Source organism: Branchiostoma lanceolatum, chromosome 3 (genome assembly GCF_035083965.1).
Source record: "Branchiostoma lanceolatum isolate klBraLanc5 chromosome 3, klBraLanc5.hap2, whole genome shotgun sequence".
Taxonomy (NCBI): Eukaryota; Metazoa; Chordata; class Leptocardii; order Amphioxiformes; family Branchiostomatidae; genus Branchiostoma; species Branchiostoma lanceolatum.
In genome coordinates, this window is record NC_089724.1 from 19070931 (window position 1) to 19093989 (window position 23059).

Here is a 23059-nt window from a genome sequence, read left to right on the forward strand (position 1 = left end):
TTAAAACGAAAAGATTGAACCAGTGGCAAAACAAATTTATGTACTAGTATTCTTGGCTAAGACGAAAAGTCAACAATTTCTAGCTGTTTTCATATATTCTGACAGCCAAGCAACGGCTAGCGAGCCTACCTCATATAAATACTAGTAACCCATAACCTCAGAAAGCTGCTAACTTGGAGCTACAAATGTATGCCTTCTCGGGATAGAAAAAACTCATATGACATACATACAACAGTAACAAACCCAAGAAGACACAGAAAGCCGGCATTAGCACGTAACACAACTTTAATAGTTTATCCCAGCCCAAAGTCATATATGGATTTGCAGAAAGCTCAACCTCATTACAATCATTTTCAATGCCCTGCACGCCTGCACAGAAGTGGATACAATACTTTTCGGAAAATATACGTCTATAACTGTTATCACCATTTCAACCAGTGACACCTTCTTGCAGCAGCAGTCATCTTGGCAGGCACAAGTGTCTGATGTAGCAAAATATCTTACAAAATGATCTACAGTTCAAGACTGCATGATGGTAGCATCTTACAGCCTGGGTCTATTCACATGGTCCATACAAACTTGACATCCCAAATAAAAATAACATACACAAATCCATAATAATAAACTTCTATATGCTGAAATACATTACAAGTGCACAGCACAGTGCATCATCATCATTTATAACAGGCAAGTCCTGACATTGTTTAAATAACTTACTAAAAGTACACATAATAGCTTATTCCCTCAAGCTCACAGCCTGTATTTTTTTTCCATTTTGTTGTTGAGGCAGGTAACGTTAGCTTAGTATTAGTGCACATACATTCAACTAAGTGCTTGTACATGTATGTGCATATGTGCACATCAAAGTTCTCATCACCACTCCAGGTCAAGATATGTCCCAAACTTTTATAATCAACCAAGTAGTCCACCGCAGTATAGCTGTTTAAGCAATGCTCAGAACATCACAATGCAATACTTGAATGACCTCAGACATATGCAGAAAAGGTAAGGTAATGACTCCCTCTTATAAATCCCCAATGTGTAGATTTGTAAATCAGCCAAATTGGCGCACCCCTAGTTGCTTTCTAGCTCATAGAAGGAGGCCTGTGGGAGCTGCAGGAAACAAACTAGGCTCCCAGTCTATCAAAGGACTGACCAGCAGGGACATTCATAATGTGAAAGACACAACAGAAACTAGTGATAACCATTGCTAACAATTGGACTGCCATTGGGGATATCTTGGGATATAACCCTTTTCGTGCTAGGCACATCTACAGCTGATTGCTCAGAGACTTCAGGTGAGAAGGACGCTGGTCGACTCAGCTTGTGCTCAATGCCCATGTGGTTGATTGGCGACAGTCCTACACATGCCCTGTAGAAAAGAAAACCAGATGTCATGTTAATGTATACTGTTGTGTTGTTACGTAATATATTGGAGACTTGAATAAACTGGTCTTGACTCTGAGGTGTGAGGATGCAGAGTGATCTTTATTAGAACCATGAGTTAGAAGTAGTGGCTCGGCTGCCCGCTGGGACAGCCAGGGAGCTGTATATCATATATATAGAGAGAGAAATCTCTATTGACACAACAATATATGTGGGGGTATACTATATATCATTACACAACATATACCAGTTATGTTTTGCTTTAAAGAATTGCTTTTAATCCCCATTTGATACTAGAAATCCAATATGTTTTGTTCTAATACTTGCCTGAAGATGTTCTCAATGCAGGACTTCTGTCGGAACAGTGCGTTGATGACAGGCGTGCCAGCTGGTACCAGTGGGGCCTTGCACAGGTAGCTCAGGATGGACAGCACTGAGTGGAATGTCTGGTACTCAGTGTCATCTCCTGAAAAATCAAGCAATTTAAAACAACATTCATCATCCAGCCTGATCTCCATGAAATATTTCTCTTACAAGCATGCCACACTACGAAAATCACAGGTTGAAAAGAATATGAATGCAAGCATGGCCCATACAATATGTCACTCCCCCTTCACAAGGCATAGCTCAAAAAGTTACTGAAGAACCTCCACATTATTCTTTAACGTACCGACTTTGAACTTGATTCTCTGGCACATCTCTGTGAGGATGATCAGGTCCAGGATGAGAGGGCTGGCCAGCAGGGAGTCCTCACACGTGTTGTGTACCACGATGGTGTTGTGTCCGCCCATCATGATCTCTGACGTGTACTCGTCCATAGCGCGTTTACTGTCACCTACGTACGGCACATACTTGATGACGACGCAGTGATCCGGCTTCTTGCCATCGCTGTACAAGATGTCGTTGGATTCCACCATATCGTCCACGACGTTGCTCTTAGAGATCTCCTTAGACCTGAACTGCTTTGGTGCAGACAGGTTCTTCCCATCGTTGTTGCCGAGGTGGTTGTAACTGACGATTGACACGGGCTGTAAAATTTAAAAAGAATTTGTGTGCAATGAACATCTTTGATATATAAAGAAAACACTTTTCCACCCAGGTGACTTATTTGAATGGCACATCCAATGTGAAAAAAAAATACTAACACTTTCATAGGTAAAGATTTTAGATAAATCTCAGCAGAAACATCCTAGCAGAAACTTCTTGTTCAGTGTTGTCCAATGAGATGCTAATGCTTGAACAATGAAATGGATAGATAGATCTTTTTCATTCAAGTATTAGTTATACTTATAGTGCAATTCAGTGTACCGGAAATGTGCAATGCAAATCTATACGACATAAAAGAGGAAATGAATAAAACAATCACATATTCTCTTGGAAACTCACCTTGATGCCTGCGTTAACCAAGAAGTCCACTAGAACAGACTTGATCTTTGTCTGTCCTGACTTGAAGTCATCTCCTCCGATAAAGACACTGTGCTGTTCTGCCAACTCAAGCACTCCTGGCACAAATGTGTTTTGGGGAGATCCGTTGATGTAGGCACTCTGGAATGGACACAAAAGTTGCTATCAACAATAGAAAATTTCCAAACTCACTAGCAACTACACAGTACAAGTCTCTGGCAAGGAGTATAGCTTCCCCCTTATCTCTATTCCCACTTGTGCTTGTCATAAGCTGCAAGGACTTTCATTGACTTCTCAAAAGAATCTTAGATCTTGATCTTTCCCAAATCATGCATGGCAATCCCGCTCACACACAAAAAAAATAGATTCATTATTTTACTTTGTCCTGTTAATTTAACAGCAAGCCTATCAATAATCACTGGCAAAATCATAACCTCTTTGTAGAAATACAGATTCGACAGGGACGAAGAAAGAAATAATTACCGGTAGTCCCTGATCTGTCCTACATTGGACATTAATCTATGTACAGACAGTGGAATAAGTCTTCTTAAATAGGTAACTTTTCTACAAATCTAAAAGCCTCTAAATATGTTTGCTACAAGGATCTCACTACACCTAAGAATTCATTTTCTCAGACAAAGGGCTCGAATCACTTCAAATTTTGGTTTTCCTAGGGGAAAGGCAAAATTGGGCAAAACTGGTAGCAATTTGTCTACCTGCAGTTTAGAGTAAGTCACTTCCCTCAGTTTAGATCTTGTGACTTGTGTCAATAAAACAATTTGACTCAAGCTGACTTGCATCACAGCTTGGTGTCTTTTTGAAAGGACACCCTAGGAAAACCCTGGTCTTCTTATTGGCTTTGATCAAGCTCAATCGTTTTGATTGTTAAGAGACGACCAGCCTCAGAATTACGCTCATTCTGAGGACCTGCTTGTCTACAACAACCAGTTGTATTACCAATTCGAGCCCTAAAAGAAGAGGATCCTTGTGCCATAGTTGTTCCATGCTCCTTTTTAATGGGTGAAATCGACCAAAGCTTTGTACAAACTTTGGGTTTAATCGACAGGGCCTGCACAAGAAGAGAAACAGGCTAATTCATGATGCATGAACACACGAGTTATCTGGATTCATGACTTCCACAAAGTGGCGCACTTAGTAGTTAATGCTTGTATAACCATTAACTTTTTGTAGCATATGTATAGCTGGTATTCACGCTCACAAGAAAATGTATAATGTAACTACTAATTAGCTATAGAACTTACTCAGTATGCTGACAAAAAGTAAGAAGCTCAAAAGGATGACAAAGGGAAAAAGATAACCAGTGCATGAAGAGTAAGAGATGAAAGGATGATGGCAAGGCAGCAAAGGTGCAAATGCAGGTTAAAGGTAGAGAGGAGACAAGCAATACAACCAAGCACCTAACCAAGGCTAAGATCCTTCCTCAGATCTACCTAAGCATACCAGGACTTACAGTTCACCGCTCAAGACAATCTACTTTAACTTACCCCTTCCAGAATACTGGCTACAGCAAAGAGTGTAGAGGGCGAAACTTCACAGGCGTTCTTCTCAATGGCATTCAGCAGAGCAGCAGCTGTGTCGTTCAGCCCAGTCAGGACGTCACTGAAACGTTCTGTGTTAGCTGACCACAGAACAATCACCTAGGAACAAGCATGGAAGATTCATGTCTCATGAATTCTTAGAAAAAGATGTGTTTACTACTGACATTCTTCATCAGCATAAAATAAGGTAAGTAATTTTCTTTTTTTTTTAAGTGTAAGGAAATGATACCACCATTCAAAATCTTAAAATGGACAACATCTGAAATGGAGAAGTATGTAACTTCAGACATACTTATGACCACTTGTTGTCCCTAATAGTAATACTATGCATGGCAGAGCCTGTAGTCATTTACTGAGTTCTGCATACCTTGTCAAGGTCATTCTTGGCCTTGAAATCCCGGATGTCCTTCCGGATCTGATTCACCTGCTCCATCTTTGTGCCTTTGATGAGGTTATCAGCTCGGGACTCCTGATTGGCTGCGATGAAGTCGGGGATGTAGATGGAGGGCCGTGGCTTCAGGTGCTCCATGTGTGGGCGCAGCTGCCGCTGCAGGTCGTAGTCCAGGACCTTGGCCCGCTCCATCGCATCAGCCAGATTCATGGCAGAGATGTCCCAGCCATCCAGCACTATGTCATCTGGGTGGACCATTGGCAGAAGGTCCTGAGGAAATGGGATATAAGGTGCACAGGAAAATTATTCTAAGCCATCCATATCAATCTTCCTTACCATACGGATACACGTATCAGGGTTTTTTCTAGAAAAAAATTGCAATTGAGAGAGAGCGGAGCGACCAAGCTGGGGGAAGATGGGGGGGTTTAGATATTTTCAAGTTAAAATGGGTCATTCTTTGGTTTCCTGAAGGGCAAAATTAGGGTATGCCTAAACACCACAAACCACCGCAAACTTCAGATAGGTCACAGTTGAAGACATCCCTGGTCAATCTGAATTTTATGCTTGTCAGAGAATCTGCTCCTCGGGGTATGGGGGCGCATGGTCAGGGCATGAGGGCGCTCTGCCCCTGTTCCCCTCTTTAGATGAACCCCTGAATGCAGTATTCCAACTTCATATGTAAGGATAGAACACCTGTGAACACAAGTCTGTACCTTGAGGGGGATGTAGACATCTCCATCCGGCCCGGAGCCCAGCAGTACCGTGGAGGCCTGGGTGATGGAGCCAAAGTAGTTGGACTTCTGCAGGCCGTCCTTGGTGTGCCAGGTCAGGCCCAGCTTGTTGGCCAGGATGGCGGCAGTGACGGTGGAACCGTTGTTTCCACCCCATCCTACCAGCATACACCCCAGCCTGGGCACACGGCGCTCCGTCTGAAAGTCGATGGCAGTCTCCACAGGAACAACCTATTCACAGACAATGATAATTGCACTCAGTTGTCAGCACACATTTAGAATTGAAAAAAATTGTACAAAATACTGTTGTAACAGTGGGGATCAACCTGGCCACTGACCAGTGTACTCCGACCCAGCCCTTTACACTGTTCACTAGCCCTTCCAATTATGGTAAGAGCACTAAAACAATTACCGGTAAATTATGTTAATGAAATAGAATTTGAAAAAGATTGTTCTTTTCATACCATACCATGTCATGTGAACCAGTTGTAAACAATATGTATTTTTCTTCAGCACCCTTCAATCCTAGGTATAAACCCTGGTCGTGTATACTGGCATGACAGAGCAACGCCCCCATAACCTGGTCCCAGTGTCCACTATGTCCCGTTCACACTCAAAAATCTATCCGAAGAGATCATCGAACCGGATCAAATCGGCCCAAAATCTTTATCCGTTTCTATAAATGAAACAAAACAACGCAGGTTATTTTAATGGGTCAGTTTTCTGCGGCATTGCCTCCTAGTATTTGCGGCCGTGTTATGGCAGCATTAAAGAAGGTTCCCGAATCTTGCTGAGGCCGTGTGCTTACACGTGCCTGACTTTAGTCCCCGTTCATGGTTCAAATAATAAAACGGTTCGAACCTTTTAGGATATATTCCGAATCGAAACGGTCTACCAAGGAGGTTAAAATAGTATTTTAACCTCCTTGGGTCTACATTTTGCGTCCGCGATGTAACGTTAAACGTTAAACACCCGCGCTGAAAACGGTTTACATAGAATTTGCATATTATCTAAAGTATGCTGTGATCCCGCACCGCCTCGAGTTGGCGGCCATAACAAGATATTACGATTAAAAACGCGGCCGAAAATCCGATCGACAGTTAAAAACTTTCACTCTTTCCCTCGTGCCCGGATGTACGACGTGATAAACATAGTGTGAACCGGAACGTCCCGTAACGCTTTTGCATTCATGATTACAATTCCACGAAACCGTTTTACTCTGAACAAGGAGGTGATTGCTCTGAACCGGCCCACGGATACCGTAAGAGATTACCACTACACATGCGCAAGCACATGTGCGCATATTGGCTGCGCCCTTACTAGAATATTCTCGCCCTTAGGCAAGTTAGGGTGACAAACCCCCTAACAATAGTGGATTCCCGCCTCTGTTATCAGCTATGCAAAGTAGGTAAACCTTTCATAACACGTAATGTTATACTTTTAATCTTTTTCTTTGAAATGCATGTACAGCAACTTGCTTTCTGTAAGAATCATACGTTTTCTTACATCGTCAGAGTAGAGCTAGAGAGTTGGCCTAATAAAATACCATGAAGACGTGTCGGTAATACAGGACACAGTACCTTGTGAGCGCCATTCACTCCCCGTGTGACTCTGGTTGTCTGGTACCGGTACTTGCTCTCAATGAGACTGTCGGTGTAGCGAACGTTGGGACTCTCCACAGTAAAGGCCGCCATGACGAGTCGGGCAGGTGTGTTGTTTTCGCGTTTGTTTACTGGAGAAGAAAGTCAAGATCAGCATCTAAAAAAAGGACAGAAGAACATGTCCATCTCAACCTCCCCACTATCGCTATCGGCAAGCCTAACCAGGCATCCTAACGATTGAAAACGCCCACTCTACCCAATTCTAACGCGTTTATGCGAGCCGCCAGCCTTGGGATTGAACTAGAATTTTCTTCAACTTCACCTCTGGGAGTCACCCTCTAGCGAGTTGCCCCGCCTCAGAAGTCGTTCCTGACCAGCCCTTGAATAAGCCTAAAGAACCTGAGAAAGACTGACACCAAGCGTATACTATAAAAAAAAGAAAAGTAATCGGCCCTTTGAAGAAAGTCACATGAGTCTCCGAGAAATCGTTTCACAGAGAGACAGGTAACATTACCGGGTTCGAAAAGCGGCGTGGATGTACTCCGATGTAGAATGTCTCTTTTTAAGTGTCCACCAACCACAGCCTTACATAATAAGGGTTTCTAACTATGATGTAGTGGAAAAACCCAGACGCGAATTGAATAGGCGAAGCGTCTAGAAACGGTCGGACCAGCACGTGAACAGAGTGCAGAACACGAGAACAGGTGACTCCGTGTAGCCAATCACACACACACACACAGAGGTAAATTGAGTTATCATGGCGTTGTCTGATTGGCTACCAGCAGGTCACGCGGTCCTGTATAGCCAGGGATTTAGATCTGGAACTTTCCAATTACTTGTAGTTGAGATGTATGAACGTTTGGCTGCTGGTATTTAACTTTATTCTTATTTTGATCGGGCTCCCGCACTTCGTGGCAGACATTGTAAGAGTTTCTTGCCCTCCTGTCCGAGTTATGATTTGCCACGTTGCAGTTTTCCTGTTTTCAGTGATGACGCTAATATCGTACGAACTGTACGAAGTACTACGAATCCATTATTGCGCAGTTGCTAGACACCAGCGTACCCGCAGACATGTCCGTCTGCAAGGTCACGGCAGTTCAACTAATGTTACCTCCATATGGTCTAATCTGCCTACCCATCGTTTTGGCACTGTGGCTGTGGAACTTTCCAGTCTATCGGCATACAGTCGAGCAAGTACATAACTGGTTCTTTTGTTGTAGCCGGTGATCAATAGCCCCGGAGCCCGTTGTTGACACACCCCAGCTCAAGTACATTTTTGTATATCGGGTCTCAATGCGAGGTTGCAAACCCTCAGGTCTACCCTGGGTGCCAGACTATACCGTGTCGGCAACAGATGTCTTCGGCCGCTCAAGGCAGCATGCCCGCCAATCTGTACTCTCCAAGCAGAGGTTGAATGGGCAGATCGTCACCGTTTTATCATAATTCTAATGAATGGGCTAGCGACAAAAATAAAACTGCATATGATAAAACGGTGACGATCTGCCCATTCAACCTCTGCTTGGAGAGTACCAATCTGAAGGGCTTCGGGGGAGTTGTATCCCGAGGGAGTTATAACAGGTGCTCCTTAGCTATCGACTTAGTAACGACTTAGTAACGACTCCCCGCCAGCGCTATATTTAGATCGGCGGGCACACTGTACTACCTTGAGCCACCAAGACAATTGTCAGCTGGCGAGCTACTAGCATACCATGTATACTAGTAGTCTGGCGTCCATGGTATCTTCTGTTATTTGGATGGAGAAGATGATGAACTGATATAATTTCTGCAAATGAGGACCTCTTTTTGCACTATCAGGCCATGTCGATTTGATTATACGGATGACACCCGCACGCGCATCAATTTTCGCCCGTTTGCAAACAAAAAAGGTTTTCTACCATACTGTAAATCGTGCAAAGCAGGTACAAAATAAGCAAATATATGACGTAAATTGCAAAAAGATATTTCGGAAAACGGATACTAATGTCATAGAATGCCAAAGTCAAAGACGGTTTGAAAGAACAAAAAGGAAGAATCCATCATTCGGTATACCATACTCTGTGTGTTAGTCATTCGTTCAACCTTGTTGACCACGTAACGTTAACGTTATATTTCATAATGAAGGCAACTTTTTTTTTTGCAAAACACTTTTTATTCGCACGCTCGCATCAGTTTTGGGGTCCCCAGAGGATGTCATCCATATAATCAAATCAACATGGCCTCAATGAGAAAATGTGTAATATGCCATTTGAAAAGGTTATCATTTGGCGAATGTCCGTGGTCGTGAAACTCTAAAAACCTCCGACCAGATATAGATCGAACCCAGCGGACAGGCTGCACGATGAATGTGTGACTAATGACTATCTTAATTCTTATAGTTAGTTATAGCCAATCGCATGGCGGTTTGGCTTCTTGCCAACATCTCTTGCTCAAAACAACTAGTCAGCTTCAGGACAATTGTTGCATTGTATTGTTTTGGACTCTGGTCAAAAGAACGCTAGAATATGGTAGACTACATGTTCTTAACTCCATCACCAACTTTTGATGAGAGCAAAATTACAAAAGCGTGCTAAGTTAGGCATACTGTTTAGCGTAGCACTAACGTTAAATCACAAGGTACATTCGCGAAAACGTCTCAAAGTCACATCGTCTGCCGCTTGTAACTCGGAGCGTGAAGGACGCGTGGACAGTATGAATGCATTTCTTATCCAAGTATGTTCTTTAGATGAATGAGTTCAAAATTCGTTCATCAAAACCTGACCACTCTCTTATTTTTGTTACCATCGCGAGACGTAAAGGACACCTAGCGGCTCTGATGAAAACGACAAAGTCCTCGCACGCACTTTAAAATAATTATATTCCCCTTCCAGTGGGAAGGGGGATATACTGTTTTTGCTTGCCTGTTCTTCTTCTTCTTCTTCTTTCTTCTTCTTCTTCTTCTGCCAAAAACCAAGTAGATGTGCGGTGGTAGCTCTACTAATGGTATTGCAGCAAGTTATATGTACCTTATGTTACAATGTACGGATGTTATATTTGAGATGTAGGTACCTATAGGAAAGGTGAATACACCTGACAATAAATCATGCTAATGAGGACATCATTTGCATAATTTATGCAAAAACTTGTATTGCGTTTACAGTAAAAGCTGCAGATGTCATATTTGAGATGTAGATAAATTTAGGAAAGGTAAACACACCTGACCATGAATTATGCTAATGAGGGCCTCATTTGCATAATTTATGCAGAAACTTGTATTTCCCTTACCGTAAAAGCTACAGATGTCATATTTGAGATGTAGGTATCTGTAGGAAAGGTGAACACACCTGGACATAAATTATGCTTATGAGGACCTCATTTGCATAATTTATGCAAAAACTTGTATTGCGTTTACAGTAAAAGCTGCAGATGCCATATTTGAGAAGTAGATAAATTTAGGAAAGGTAAACACACCTGGCCATGAATTATGCTAATGAGGACCTCATTTGCATAATTTATGCAGAAACTTGTATTTCCCTCACAGTAAAAGCTACAGATGTCATATTTGAGATGTAGGTATATTTAGGAAAGGTCAACACACCTGGACATAAATTATGCTAATGAGGACCTCATTTGCATAATGTATGTATATCCCTTACCGTAAAGACTACGGATGGCATATTTCAGATGTAGGTACCTTAAAGAGAGGTGAACACACCTGTACATAAATTATGCTAATGCGGACCTCATTTGCATAATGTATGCATATCCCTTACCGTAAAGACTACGGATGGCATATATCAGATGTAGGTACCTTTAGGAGAGGTGAACACACCTGTACATAAATTATGGTAATGCGGACCTCATTTGCATAATTTATGCATAAACTTGTTTTCCCTTACTGTAAAGGCTACGGATGAGATGCAGGTACCTTTAGGAAAGGTCAGAAAACCTGGCCATAAATTATGCTAATAAGTGCATTATGCATAATTTATGCATATCCCTAACCATAAAAGCTACGGATGTCATATTTGAGATGTAGGTACCTTTAGGAAAGGCCGAACACACCTGGCCATAAATTATGCTAATGCCGACCTACTTTGCATAATTTATGCAGAAACTTCGTCATACCCTTACAGTCAATGCTAAGGATGTCATATTTGAGGTGTAGGTAATGGGAGGGGAATATTCTGCATTTTCCCGAAAATGTTGCCATTCTAGTTTAATCTTTAATTTGTCAACAAGATACAAAGAGAAGAAGGTTGGGACCACGTGTAGTAGAATCATCCAATAGATTTTCATGTTTATACAGATACTAACCACTACCAGGCCCCAGAGGTGGCTGGAAAAGTAGAAATTGGCAAAACAGACGGGTAACATGCCAGAGGGGTTTAATAGCAGGCCGGGCTGCTGGGCAGTACGGTTTGCCACCTCAGGAGCCTGTCGGTAGTCACCTTCGTCCACTAATAGCTACTAGTTAATAGGTGCCAAGCGGTGAAGTAATCCTTTTATTGCTTTGCATGTAAACCATAACAGGAAGGCCCACAACGTGATTCGAAGTGTCAAAGATCAGTAAAATCAAAGTTATCAAGGTCCGGTGTAGTTTTTATGACAGTGATGGCTCAGGGGCAGCGTAATCGACGGTGCGCGCTGCGACGGCAAGGAGTGAAGGAAGTTTTCGGCAAGGACGTTTGCAGGGGGGGCAGGTGGACGCGGCGTTGGGTTGGGAATTTTGTGGGGGCATGGCGTATTCGTTGGTATGTTATCTGTCTATTAGGCCAATTTCTACTCTTCCCAGCCACCTCTGGGAAAATGTATGGAGACAAGTGGTAGTGTCGACAGTGAGCGGTGTCGGATGTCAGTTTTACCGCCGAAGTGGGTCACTCTTGATGACCCCTGACACAAGACACCGAAAATGTGCAGACACGGCACAGACAAGGCAAAGGAAAGGCATAGAGTTAAAAATATATGTTACTCGGAGAATTTTTCTTCCTCCAACCAAGGACATTAAATACACTGTCCAGTGCGGATGTCCAGTGCGGATCATACTGAGCGGGAAGGATTTTGGGATCATTTGGCGTCGACATCGCGTACAGGACGAGCCCTCTATCCGATTACAGATTTGCATTCAAAAGTTCTCACGGGATTCACGAATAATCCTTAGCCTCCGATGCAGACTCCTCCCGGCTGTTTTCTTTTGCAAGTTACTGTTTTTATACTCTTACATTTCTTTTCTTATTGCTGGCCGGCCAGCAGTAAGAAGAACAAAATGTAATAGTATAAAAACAGTAACTTGCAAAAGAAAACAGCCGGGAGGAGTCTACATCGGAGGCTAAACAATACTCACCTTGTCTGGGATGGCGAAGACAAGAGTAGAGCAAGGAGGTCTTATTTTAACTCCCTTGAGTAGAGTTGAGTCTTCGGTTAGGTATTAAACGTTAGGAGTTTTCTCCGGTTTAAAACGTCACTACACTTGATTGCATCACTCAGATCTAGTATATAAAACACGTAACGTTTATATTTAGATACAGTAATGCTACGTGTAGTTTCTCCCAACCAATCTTTGTTTTGACTGGGGTTTCATTTTACAAATTATGTCCGGGTACCGGTACAATACGCTACTTAACGATTAATAGGTTCATTTTTTTTCTAACTAGTTAGACTAGTTACCTCCCTTTACACTTCCGTTGGAAAGAGAATTCCTAACCTTTCCCGAGCCCATTCCGATACATTTGCATACATATGATCCAGATTGCTCCGTAAGAGTTTGTGCCTCTTCATCTCTCACTGATGAAATTTTCTCAACGGTTCAATGACCGCTAGCTCGCCCCTCCCCCGGATTAACCCCTAACAGCCCCAGGGTGTGCTTTAGGATCCCTTTGTTGGTCAGACATGTGAGAGACATTTAGCTGAGGTCTAACACATTTTATACACATGGAATATGAATGTACATGTTCACAATGCTCCTTACCTGTTGTGTAAAACCGTTGAGGAGACAGCTGAACACGCTACGCTGTTTCACCGGTGCTGGGCTGCCGGGTCGCGATCACCTGATCGCACCAGACCACGCCACATGAGCCACATGCAGATTCCACCCGCAATGCACCATGGGAGGAACCATTTCCTAGTGGAAGATTTCATCAGTCATGTCAAAGGAGAGTCAAATTGTTTGTAACGAGTATACGACAACAAGTTTAATGACCTTTAATCATTTGATGTTGTAAATGTGAAAAGAGAACATTTTGGATGGATCTAATCATGTGTATCATCTAAAAATCAAAGGAATTGCGTGGACGACACAATATATGAGTATGAATTATGCTTAGGAATTACGCACAATTGTCGCCGCCGATTACGAATTACGTTAAATCATGAGAGCTGATTACGGATGCGTTAAATGATGAAACTTAATTCCCAACCTACTTCAACACTTTGCGCAAGATTCAACTATCTATAATCTAGTTCTGCGTCAAAACTACCGATTTTCTGTTGAATACCGACTTTTACGGACACCTCCTTGCACTGAACGTATGTGATAATGTGATAATGACCAAGTCTAGACTAACGTAAGGTCACAAATAATGACTATGAAATGAAGTCTAACCTGTTTGTTAACTTATAATGAAGAGGCACTATTGAACTTCATCTAACATGCGCGAGGCCACATTTGAGTCCGATAAACACCACTGCTTGCTTATGAATTAAGAAAGTTTGATTCTATGCTCGTGTTTTTAGAAATAAGAATGTGAGGGACCTATGCAAACTCCACTCAACGTATTTCGGAAGGAACTACGGCCTCATTGTACATGTGTACAATATCACAGCTCTACTAATGACAACATGGTAACCTGACATACGCTTTTTAGAGACGCTACAGTATTTCTGTGGAAGACCTTTTTTTTTTTTAAATTTGAATTGTGTGCCTCCGCGGTAACATTCATTTGAATTAATATGCACTGACACTGCCTGTAATTGATAATCTGGCTACGTCCATTACCTACCAAACCAATAATCCCACACCGTTCCTATATAATGCCATTACCCCACCTTGACACGTATATGTATTTTTCCACCCAAACAACTTTTTCGTATCGTCTAACTCTAAGCATGCGTAACGTGTTGCGACTGAAAACCCGAAGAGGCATTCAGTGTTTGAAAAAGCCTCTGTTAGAAAGCGTAAAAAAAAACTATTCTAGTCTTTTCAAACAGATTTAGCAGCCATGGCAGCACATGCCTACTAATATGAAAAAAAGTGTAATTATCACATATATACGTAACTTTCTACGTCACACTGCAAACATTCCTCAAACTCAAACCAATGATCTAGAATCTGCACAGTGAATATATTTCCACCTGGCGACACAAATAGGACGACAATGTTAGAGGTCTTAGAGATATCTTAGTGACGATCCGCCACGGTATGACGTATACTTCTGCCGATGAACTAAAGTTGAGCCTGTCTGGCTCTGCAGCTTATCGTGAGTCAAACTACCAGTATCAGGCCAGGTTTCACCTCTGACATTGACCCCATGTCAGAGGTGAAACGCCAATAGATAAACATCACAGCTGTTGAGTGAAGTAGACAATGCAATGAGATTTTTGATGGTACAACTGATTGTTATTTCAGTTGTGCATTGGGTAAACAAATACTATGGTACATGCATCACTATCGTCATAAACTGTAGTTCAAGGTTAGAACTTAGATATGTAACTTAGACGTATTTGTAGTCACACCTAACATTGACTTTTCCTGGCATGAAGGCATGCAGGAAAAGAAAGGTCACCCAACAACGGTGTCTAACGTCACCTCAAGCTACCATGTTGTTGTTAGAATGAGCCGTGACGGCGTAATAAGGGGATAAAGGGTCCGAAGCGACGTGCATGTTTAACTAAAACGTCAGGGGAAAATTTAAGGTCACATTTAGCTTGAGTGATTTTTTTCGTATAAATTGTACAAGGTTATCTTTTAAACTCCTGAAAATGTATGCATTAACAACACGATCTCCTCAGTGCCCTTTATTGGAAGTCCCATACACTTCCCATCATCTGTGACGTCGATCATAGTCGTTAGGGAAAGACTGATAGACCGACCACATCTCCTCCTCCACATAGGCCTAACGTTAATCAAACAAAAACGTGAAAATTCACAGATTTGAACTTGTTCGAGCTACATCCATTCTCCTATTTTGACATGTTTGATGGATATTCTAGGCTGGGATAGTCGAGGATCGGTTTTTGTTCAAAATTGTTGCAGTTTATTGAGTAGCTGCTAGACGTCGCCCCTGCCCGTGTGTCAAACCGAGGCCAGGTTGACCCCTGTGATGTCAGCAGGAAACTTACGTGGAGTTAGTCGGATTCCGAAATCGCGATCTGAGTCATTGATTCAACAAACTAACATCGGGAAGACGCGAAAAGCCGACATACTCGAAAGACAGGTACGTCTCACATCTCAGCTTAGTGCCGTGGTGTTTTGTGTGTATAAAAACGGCCCAAACTCATGTAAAACGTACCTGAGGTACTGACTCAGAACGATTTTCGTTTGAAGAGGGAGGGGGGCACATTTGTCAAATAGTTCATATCTAACGTTCCTGCTGAAAATGAAATGTAAACAGAAGTGCAGTGGATAACGTTAAACATGCACAGCCCAGAGTATGTAAAGACTTAGACCGGACTTTGCAAAAGTTGTTTGATATTTTAATGGAAGCTACGTTTGTGTGTCTGCACATAAGTTAGTTCTGTTTTTAGCTAATAGCATAGCCTACTAGTCTTCCAAAACGATATTTTGACAGGAAGCCTAATTTCTGCTATGCTGGGATTCAGGTGTTGGTTTGAAACTTTATCTGTGTATCCTATGCACAAGATGCAGGAAGGGGGATACTTTTGTGAACTCCTGGCTCTCCGTGCCCCTGTAGGAAGGCCTGGTAGAGGCTAACAACTGTAACGTTGCACCTTCATGTTTTTGCTTCCAGCACAAGACATAAAACAACGAGCTGCTTCAGAAATATCCCAGCTGAGAAGAGTCTCTCTCCGACGTGTAGTGCAGATTAGTCCATCATGAAGCTGTATTCCCTGTCAGTCCTGTATAAGAGGGACAGCAAAGTCCACCTCCTGATGGGGGGATACGACCTGCAGTCATTTGGCTACTTCCAGAGAGGAAGGTAGGAGCAGCAGTTTTACTGACGTAATGTGTTTTTTGTTTTTACATGTTTATGTATCAGTATTGTATTGTATCAGCAATGAATGGCCACATAGTATACTAGTAACAAACCAGTTGTCTATAGCTACTGCTCAAGTCGTATTCCAGACTGAGATAGGATCCGATTGATAATCACTATAATCACTACGCCACTTATGCAATTTTTAACCCACAGCTGTTGCTTTTGAGTATCTGACTAGATGTCAGTAAAGACACTGAATTTTTCTGACCTGTGTTACATGTATTTGCAGTGTGAAGGAGTTCATGGTGTTCACCAGTCAGATCATAGTGGAACGTTGTAGGGAAGGAAGCAGGTCAACCGTCAAGGAACAAGGTAAGTAATTCTGTGCTAAACCACTCCCCTCTGAAGTTGTGTTTTTATCTGTTTTTAAACTACTGAAAGTAGCAACAATTTTGGGACTGTGTGCTAAAACATGATTGAGTTTCCACAGAGCCATACACAATGATAGATGTGATAATCTGAATAACTTGTATAACTCATGTTATAACTTTGTTTACCCCCCCCCCCCCCCCCCCCCCAGAGTACATGTGTCACTGCTACATCAGAACTGATGGCCTGGGAGGAGTGTTGATAGCTGATCATGAGTACCCACAGAGAGTAGCCTTCACACTACTCAATAAGGTAACAAACACCTTATCCTGTCTAGCCTATTGATATGGCATATTAGCTCTGAGGTTGGGCACCACGGAGAAGGACCAAAGAATGAACTTAGCATTCAATTCAATTCAATTCAGTTTATTAAATCAACCTTGCAGCGTTACATGAGCCCTAGCAGGAGGAACCATGTCGTGCAGTGGGTGATTTTCCTCCAGCATGTTTCTGAGTAGTTTTACAGCTGCAGCCTCACGGCGTACTTTCAAAGTTGGCAATGTGGGCACCTCCCTTCTTCCCCCCAGAGAGATTATTCGCAGCGCTCTCTTTTGTACCCTCTCCATGTTCTGCTCCTGCTCTTTGTTGCAGCCTACAAGTAGCACGTGGCCATACTCTAGTACAGGTCTTATCAATGTAATGTATACTAGTATTTGCAACAAGTCAGCAACGCTGGTTCCCTGTTTTGTAAGGAGCCTTAAGTAGTGGAGTCTGCGAGAGGCCTTCGTGACCATAGAGCTAACTTGTTCATTAAAAGTCAAATTCTTGTCCAGAATAAAACCCAGGCCCTTGGCTAGCCCAACACATGGCACTTGTTGTCCCCCGAGACACAGTTCTGGTGGAACAGGAACTGATCTGTTAAAGCAGATTTGTAGTAGCTGGCTTTTCTTGCCATTTAAAGTCATCTTGTTGTCACCAGCCCACTCGTCAAGCTGGCACGCTTCCTCCTCCACTGTCTTGTCACTGTCGGCCACAGCCACTTGGAGGGTACGCGACAAGCTGACGTCATCGGCGTAGCCTACATTTAGAGTACTACAATACACTGGTGACCTTGTGCTCATAAAAAGCAAGAACAGATAGGGCGAGAGAACACCCCCCTGCGGAACTCCAGATGTAAGTGTACACCAGGTGCTAAACTTGCCGTGGGTCACTACTCTTTGCTGTCTCTGTCTGGAGTAGAGCATGGTCCACCCGATCAAAAGCCTTACTCATATCTGCGAAGAGAGCTCTTACTAGAGTTGGCTTCTTGGAGTCAAGTGCAGACAACCAGGTTTGCACCATGCGTACCAGTGCTATGGTAGTCGACGAGCCTTTCATATAGGCATACTGGTCCCGAATAACCACAGTCAGAGAGGGGAGTAGTCTCTTAAGAATGCATCTTTCTAGTAATTTTGCCAAGCCGGCTAAAAGGGACACTGGTCGGAAGTCTTCCACTTGTGATGCTCCAGCAGCCTTCGGTACTGGTACTACATTGGCCGACTTCCAAATTGTGGGCACGGTGCCCTCTGCATAGGAAGCATTGAAAAGATGGCAAACGATAGGTGCTAAGTCCTCAGCGCACTCATTGAGCACCCAGTTTGGTACATTGTCCGGTCCACATGCTTTCCTTGGATTAGCATACTGGTATGATTGGTATGTGTATGTGCCCTGAGTTTAAATGACATTTTTGTGTGAGTGTCCTAATTTCTATTTGTAGTTAGCCATTTATCATTTGATTTCAGTGATACCACAGATATGAATTTTACTATTTCAAGTGACATAAGTTTATTGTATATTCCTTGGACCTCCTATGCTTTCCATCTCATGTGTCCACCATGCCCCCCTCCCCCACATCTCCAGGTTCTAGATGACTTCACACAGAAGGTCCCGACTCACCTGTGGCCTGATGGAAACCAAAGGTAATATGTGTGCCGTGTCTGTCTTCTGTTAGTTACCACCTTCCAGTCAAAGTGCTTTTAATGTCTTGTTCAAAACCATTGCTCTATAGTAAGCAATGATTTTATTGCCGTACCTGTACAAGTGACCATCTCTATGTAACGGCCACCTGGCCAATGTGACCACTTTTTGATGGTCCCTTAGATCTTTTCTCATTATGGTGACCACCTTTCCACATAGACCAGATTTTGTTAGTCCCCTGGGTGATTTTCTTGGGCAGTTTTGACTGTAGTAGTAAAGACTAGCTTCCTGAGTTACATAATATTTGTTGGAAATGTCTTGTCAGTAGGTACTAAACTAGTGTCTATCCTTATTTTCCAGCACAATACATTACACGGAACTAGACGGCTATTTGGCAAAATATCAGGTATGAACACTAATTGTGTTTTATAAGTATGTTGCATGTTTTTGGCTATAAGCACAGACCAGAAATGATGGTAAATAATTGAAGAGCGGCCCAAACTGGAAACCCAAATTCCTACATGGGTGAAGATTCTACTCAACTCTACTCTACAATATCTGAATACATAAGTCAAGTACAAGATAATTGTTTTTCCAGTACTACATCATATGATAGTTGCAGTATATTTTTGTTACTGTTTGCATCTTATGGTCACATTTCCAAACTGGCACCCAGTCGGGCAGTTTGTGGAAACGAAAAGTACAACATACATGTATGACATGAAAGACAACAAAACACACAAAACTTAAAATAATTTTCCATAAGCATATTCTGTGTATATCTATTGATGTACACTTTTATTTATCTTTCCTTTAAGTAGCCTGGCCAGATCCCGCTTTGGAAATGTGGCTGTAGCATTACAGTTGATTCATTACTATTGGTTGTTCTATAGAATCCCAGAGAAGCAGACTCCATGATGAAGATTCAAAGTGAACTGGACGAGACAAAAATCATCTTGGTAAGGCTTGATGAAGTATTGACTCACTTTGTAGAAATGTTTTTGTTGCCTTAGCTCTTAAGATGTAACACCAAAAAGCTATATTTCTATATTTGATATGTGTTTTCATCATGTCTGCACTATTGTACACAGTGAGCCTTTTTGAAGTTTTTAAAAGTTTTGCTCTACGTTCATTGTAGTTTATCAGATCTGTTTCTCCCCACCCTCCACTTTATAGCACAAGTCCATAGAGGCTGTGTTGGAGAGAGGAGAAAAGTTGGATGATCTCGTGGCCAAGTCAGAGGATCTTAGTGTACAGTCCAAGACTTTCTACAAAACTGTAAGTCCTTCACAAACACAAACTTAATGGCTTTCCTATCTAGTTACATCACAGCCATCTCTGTTAAAGGCTGAAGTACCAGTTTCATTACAATGGAAAGAATGGAAATGAAAGAATGATCCACTGTAAGTTAATCCAGCCTTTGAGTTTGATACTTTTGTCTTTTGTTGCTTGGGCCAACTCACCATCATGACCCACGTAGTTGGAAAACAATCTGTGTATGTGTGTGAAAATCCACAAAAAAGTTACATAGTAAAAGTTGAGGTTTTTCATCAATGTTGAAAACACACGTTTTTACTTTTCATGACATAAAAATATGTAAGGTTTTGACCAGCTTTCTAGATCTAATAGCACTCTATTTATCATTTCAGGCCAAGAAGCAGAACCAGTGCTGTGTGATCCTGTAGGCACAGGTGTGGGATGTTTCAGCACTCTCTCACAGACATCTCTGAGACAATATGCATAAATCTGTTAGTCCTAATTCATGTTGCACACATGCTCCAAAAATAAAGTCAGGCAAAAGGAAGATATGACAAGTTCTTCTCACACAGGCAAACCTGGGTTCCATGGATCACAGCCAGAAAGTGTGTTGCACAGAAAAGGAATCTGATGTGGGACAAAGTAAACAAACATACACAGCTTCCATATGCTTTTTTTCTATTCACCTAATTGTAAGAATTAACCCTTTGCTTGTGAATTTGTGTGTCTCACTCTGTTGTATTGTCAGCAATGTGGGTGAGTCTGATTGAGTAGCTTGTGATTCTGGACAGGTAATGCAATTCTATCAAAAAAAGTTCAGAAACTGTATTCTGAATTGTTCAGCTATGTTGAACTGAATGTTATGTTTGGGGGTGCAGCATTATAAGGCATCTATATGTTTGGTATGTAAAGAAAGGAAATGGTACATTAAGGTTGAAGTGTGAAAATCATTGGCAAACACTACATGTATGTTAACCCCCCAAGTGTTGATGTCCAGCAACCACATTGTTGAAGCCAAAAATATCTACAGCCTACAGTCTCCAGCAACATGCTGTTATGGAATAAAATGCACAATGTTTTATCCTTGGGTGGAGATGGCTGATTAGTAAGTGCAAGTGATTATTGTCAGATTAGTATAATACCTCCTCCCCTCCACCTTTCCCTTTAAATTCTGGCCATACTTTAATATTATGCTTTGCAACAATGATATCTTTCCACACAAACGTTTTGCATCACAATGTTTTATTGTAAACACTGTATATTGTGTTATATCTGTAAAAATTAACTAACTGTGGGTTCAGTATCATGTGTAAGGCTTGACCAGGATGTCCTTAACTTATACAGTTACTTCATGTATTGTCTGCATTGGAAGCCGAGCTATCATTCCTTAAGATCAACCATGCTTTTATCATAGGTCAAACAAGTTGGATGTATTGCCTGTATGATTGTTAAAAGTGGTTCATGTCGGTGTACATGGGTACACCAGTGAGACCTCTCTGCTGTGAGCTTCGCCACACACAGAAGTTGTATTGGTTGTAGCACAGGTCAGGAAGTAGGGGGTAAATGTGTGAAGTTCTGAGTAAGAAAAGTGCCAGTTTTGTGATCCCGGTAACTGACTGTTGGATGGTTTAAGGAGAATGATCCTGATTTTTTAAAAGTCATGAACCATTGTAGACTGTTATACAGTAATAGTTGACAGAATTGTAAACTATATGCACAGCTGCATACATGATCAGTACTCTCTCACCATCAAAATTACTTATTTCATAATATTCTCAACAATGTTGTGTACAAACAGGCTCTATGGATATTTTATTTAATCACATATGATATCTTCCATTTTAGTCATTATACTTTTTGTTCATCAGTGCTGTACAGTGATATTTGAACGAATAGAGGATATGAAAGATTAGAGAAGGGATCTGTCCATCTAAATTTTGATTGGGTAAGTGTAGACATGGGTTGGAGACGAAACCTAGTAACATAACTGATGAATTGCAAAGTGGGCAGAGAAGATGGGTGAATCCTTTTACTAGTTTTAGATTTTCTTTGCCCATATTGCATTTGTTAAATGTAAAGTACTGCTGTAGTTATGTTTTGTAAGGGGAATGGTAAGTTTTAAAAGCTAGTCAAACATGGTTGTCAATGATACCATCTACAGCTCATTTTTCAATGAAGGGCTGATCTTTGATTGGAGGTCAGAAGTCAAGTTGTGTCCCTGATGCCTTCTATAGTGAGCGAGGATTCAGATCACAGAGCAAGTAAATATGTTGTAAAGCTGCAATGTCCAGTGACAATTGTACAGTTAAGATATTATTTTTGTGATTATTGTAAACTTCTAAGATGCACATTGTAAAGGTTTGTTCAATGATAGGGATACAATGGTCAAATTTATAGTAGACCATCAAAATTCCTGTATGACATGTCCATCCCTAGTACATGTATCATGGATGTTATACTGCAACTATTTATTTTGGTTATGTGATGGGTGTGACAATATCACTGTGTGACACCGGAGGGGTTTCTGAGAGCCAGTCCACTTTTAGAAATTTCAATGAACAGATAAGATGAAACCGTTATATAGAGATTTTTATCTAACACTTAGTTAACCACCTTTTGAATTTTTCACTCAATACATCTATTTCTGTATCACATCTTCCATTTTTACCTGGCCCCTTTTTACATCATTCCCTTCCCTTCTTCAGAACTTCTGGAGGTAACAGTCTATTATGCTTTTGAGGATAGATAAGATAATTTTCAGAGGAGTGGCCTATTGGTTTTACCAAGAAAATTGGTTTAAAAATGAACACTACAACCTTATCCAGTCATGGACTAGCATTGTGTATGCAATAGTCAGAAAAGTGCCGTTATTTGTGTGTCAGTATTTGTATTGGGCTGGAATCACCTCTATTTTCATGGATTGACTTGATGAAGCAAATAAATGTTTCTGTATCACTGAGCCGGTTAAAATGTATTTTTTAATGTATTTTTCTTGTGAAGTTTTGAAAACGTTAGTGTATTACATATAGTCTCTATGTAGTCTCTACAGTGCCCAGTCACGTGTGTACATAAGGGTGTTTTTACATGTCTGGATACACAACAGTACCGCCTGGAACCCAAACAAACATGTTAGGATCCTGCATCTGATGTAAGGTTCTTGAAATAGATACTTCCAATGAGTAATTTCTACTGAAAGGACCTGAATGTTCTATACCATCACATACAGAAGTGACAAAGGAAATGCTGGAAGCGTAAATGTTGATAGTTATGAAAT

At 41.6% G+C, this 23059-nt stretch overlaps 2 protein-coding genes across 3 annotated transcripts; one reads left to right on the plus strand and one right to left on the minus strand.

Moving 5' to 3' along the window:
• Positions 1 to 267: 267 nt before the first annotated feature.
• LOC136430845 (inositol-3-phosphate synthase 1-A-like) lies at positions 268 to 13148 on the minus strand. 2 transcript variants are annotated; one of them, XM_066421884.1, is made up of 9 exons: positions 13017 to 13148; positions 7052 to 7203; positions 5454 to 5702; positions 4717 to 5010; positions 4296 to 4448; positions 2773 to 2931; positions 2057 to 2414; positions 1714 to 1852; positions 268 to 1372 (listed from the first exon to the last, which is right to left on the minus strand). In XM_066421884.1, exons 2-9 carry the CDS (start codon positions 7163 to 7165, stop codon positions 1195 to 1197), a joined length of 1644 nt encoding a protein of 547 aa, XP_066277981.1. In that variant the 5' UTR covers positions 7166 to 7203; positions 13017 to 13148; the 3' UTR covers positions 268 to 1194. The 2 variants fall into 2 exon arrangements, with proteins under 2 accessions (XP_066277981.1, XP_066277982.1); XM_066421885.1 differs by lacking the exon at positions 13017 to 13148 and adding an exon at positions 7587 to 7753.
• A 2180-nt stretch (positions 13149 to 15328) lies between these two features.
• Positions 15329 to 22744, plus strand: LOC136430849 (synaptobrevin homolog YKT6-like). Its single transcript, XM_066421889.1, has 9 exons — positions 15329 to 15480; positions 16015 to 16203; positions 16493 to 16575; positions 16784 to 16884; positions 18472 to 18530; positions 18889 to 18934; positions 19422 to 19487; positions 19705 to 19806; positions 20178 to 22744. The coding sequence occupies exons 2-9, from the start codon at positions 16100 to 16102 to the stop codon at positions 20211 to 20213; spliced, it is 597 nt and encodes a 198-aa protein (XP_066277986.1). The 5' UTR covers positions 15329 to 15480; positions 16015 to 16099; the 3' UTR covers positions 20214 to 22744.
• Positions 22745 to 23059: the final 315 nt, after the last annotated feature.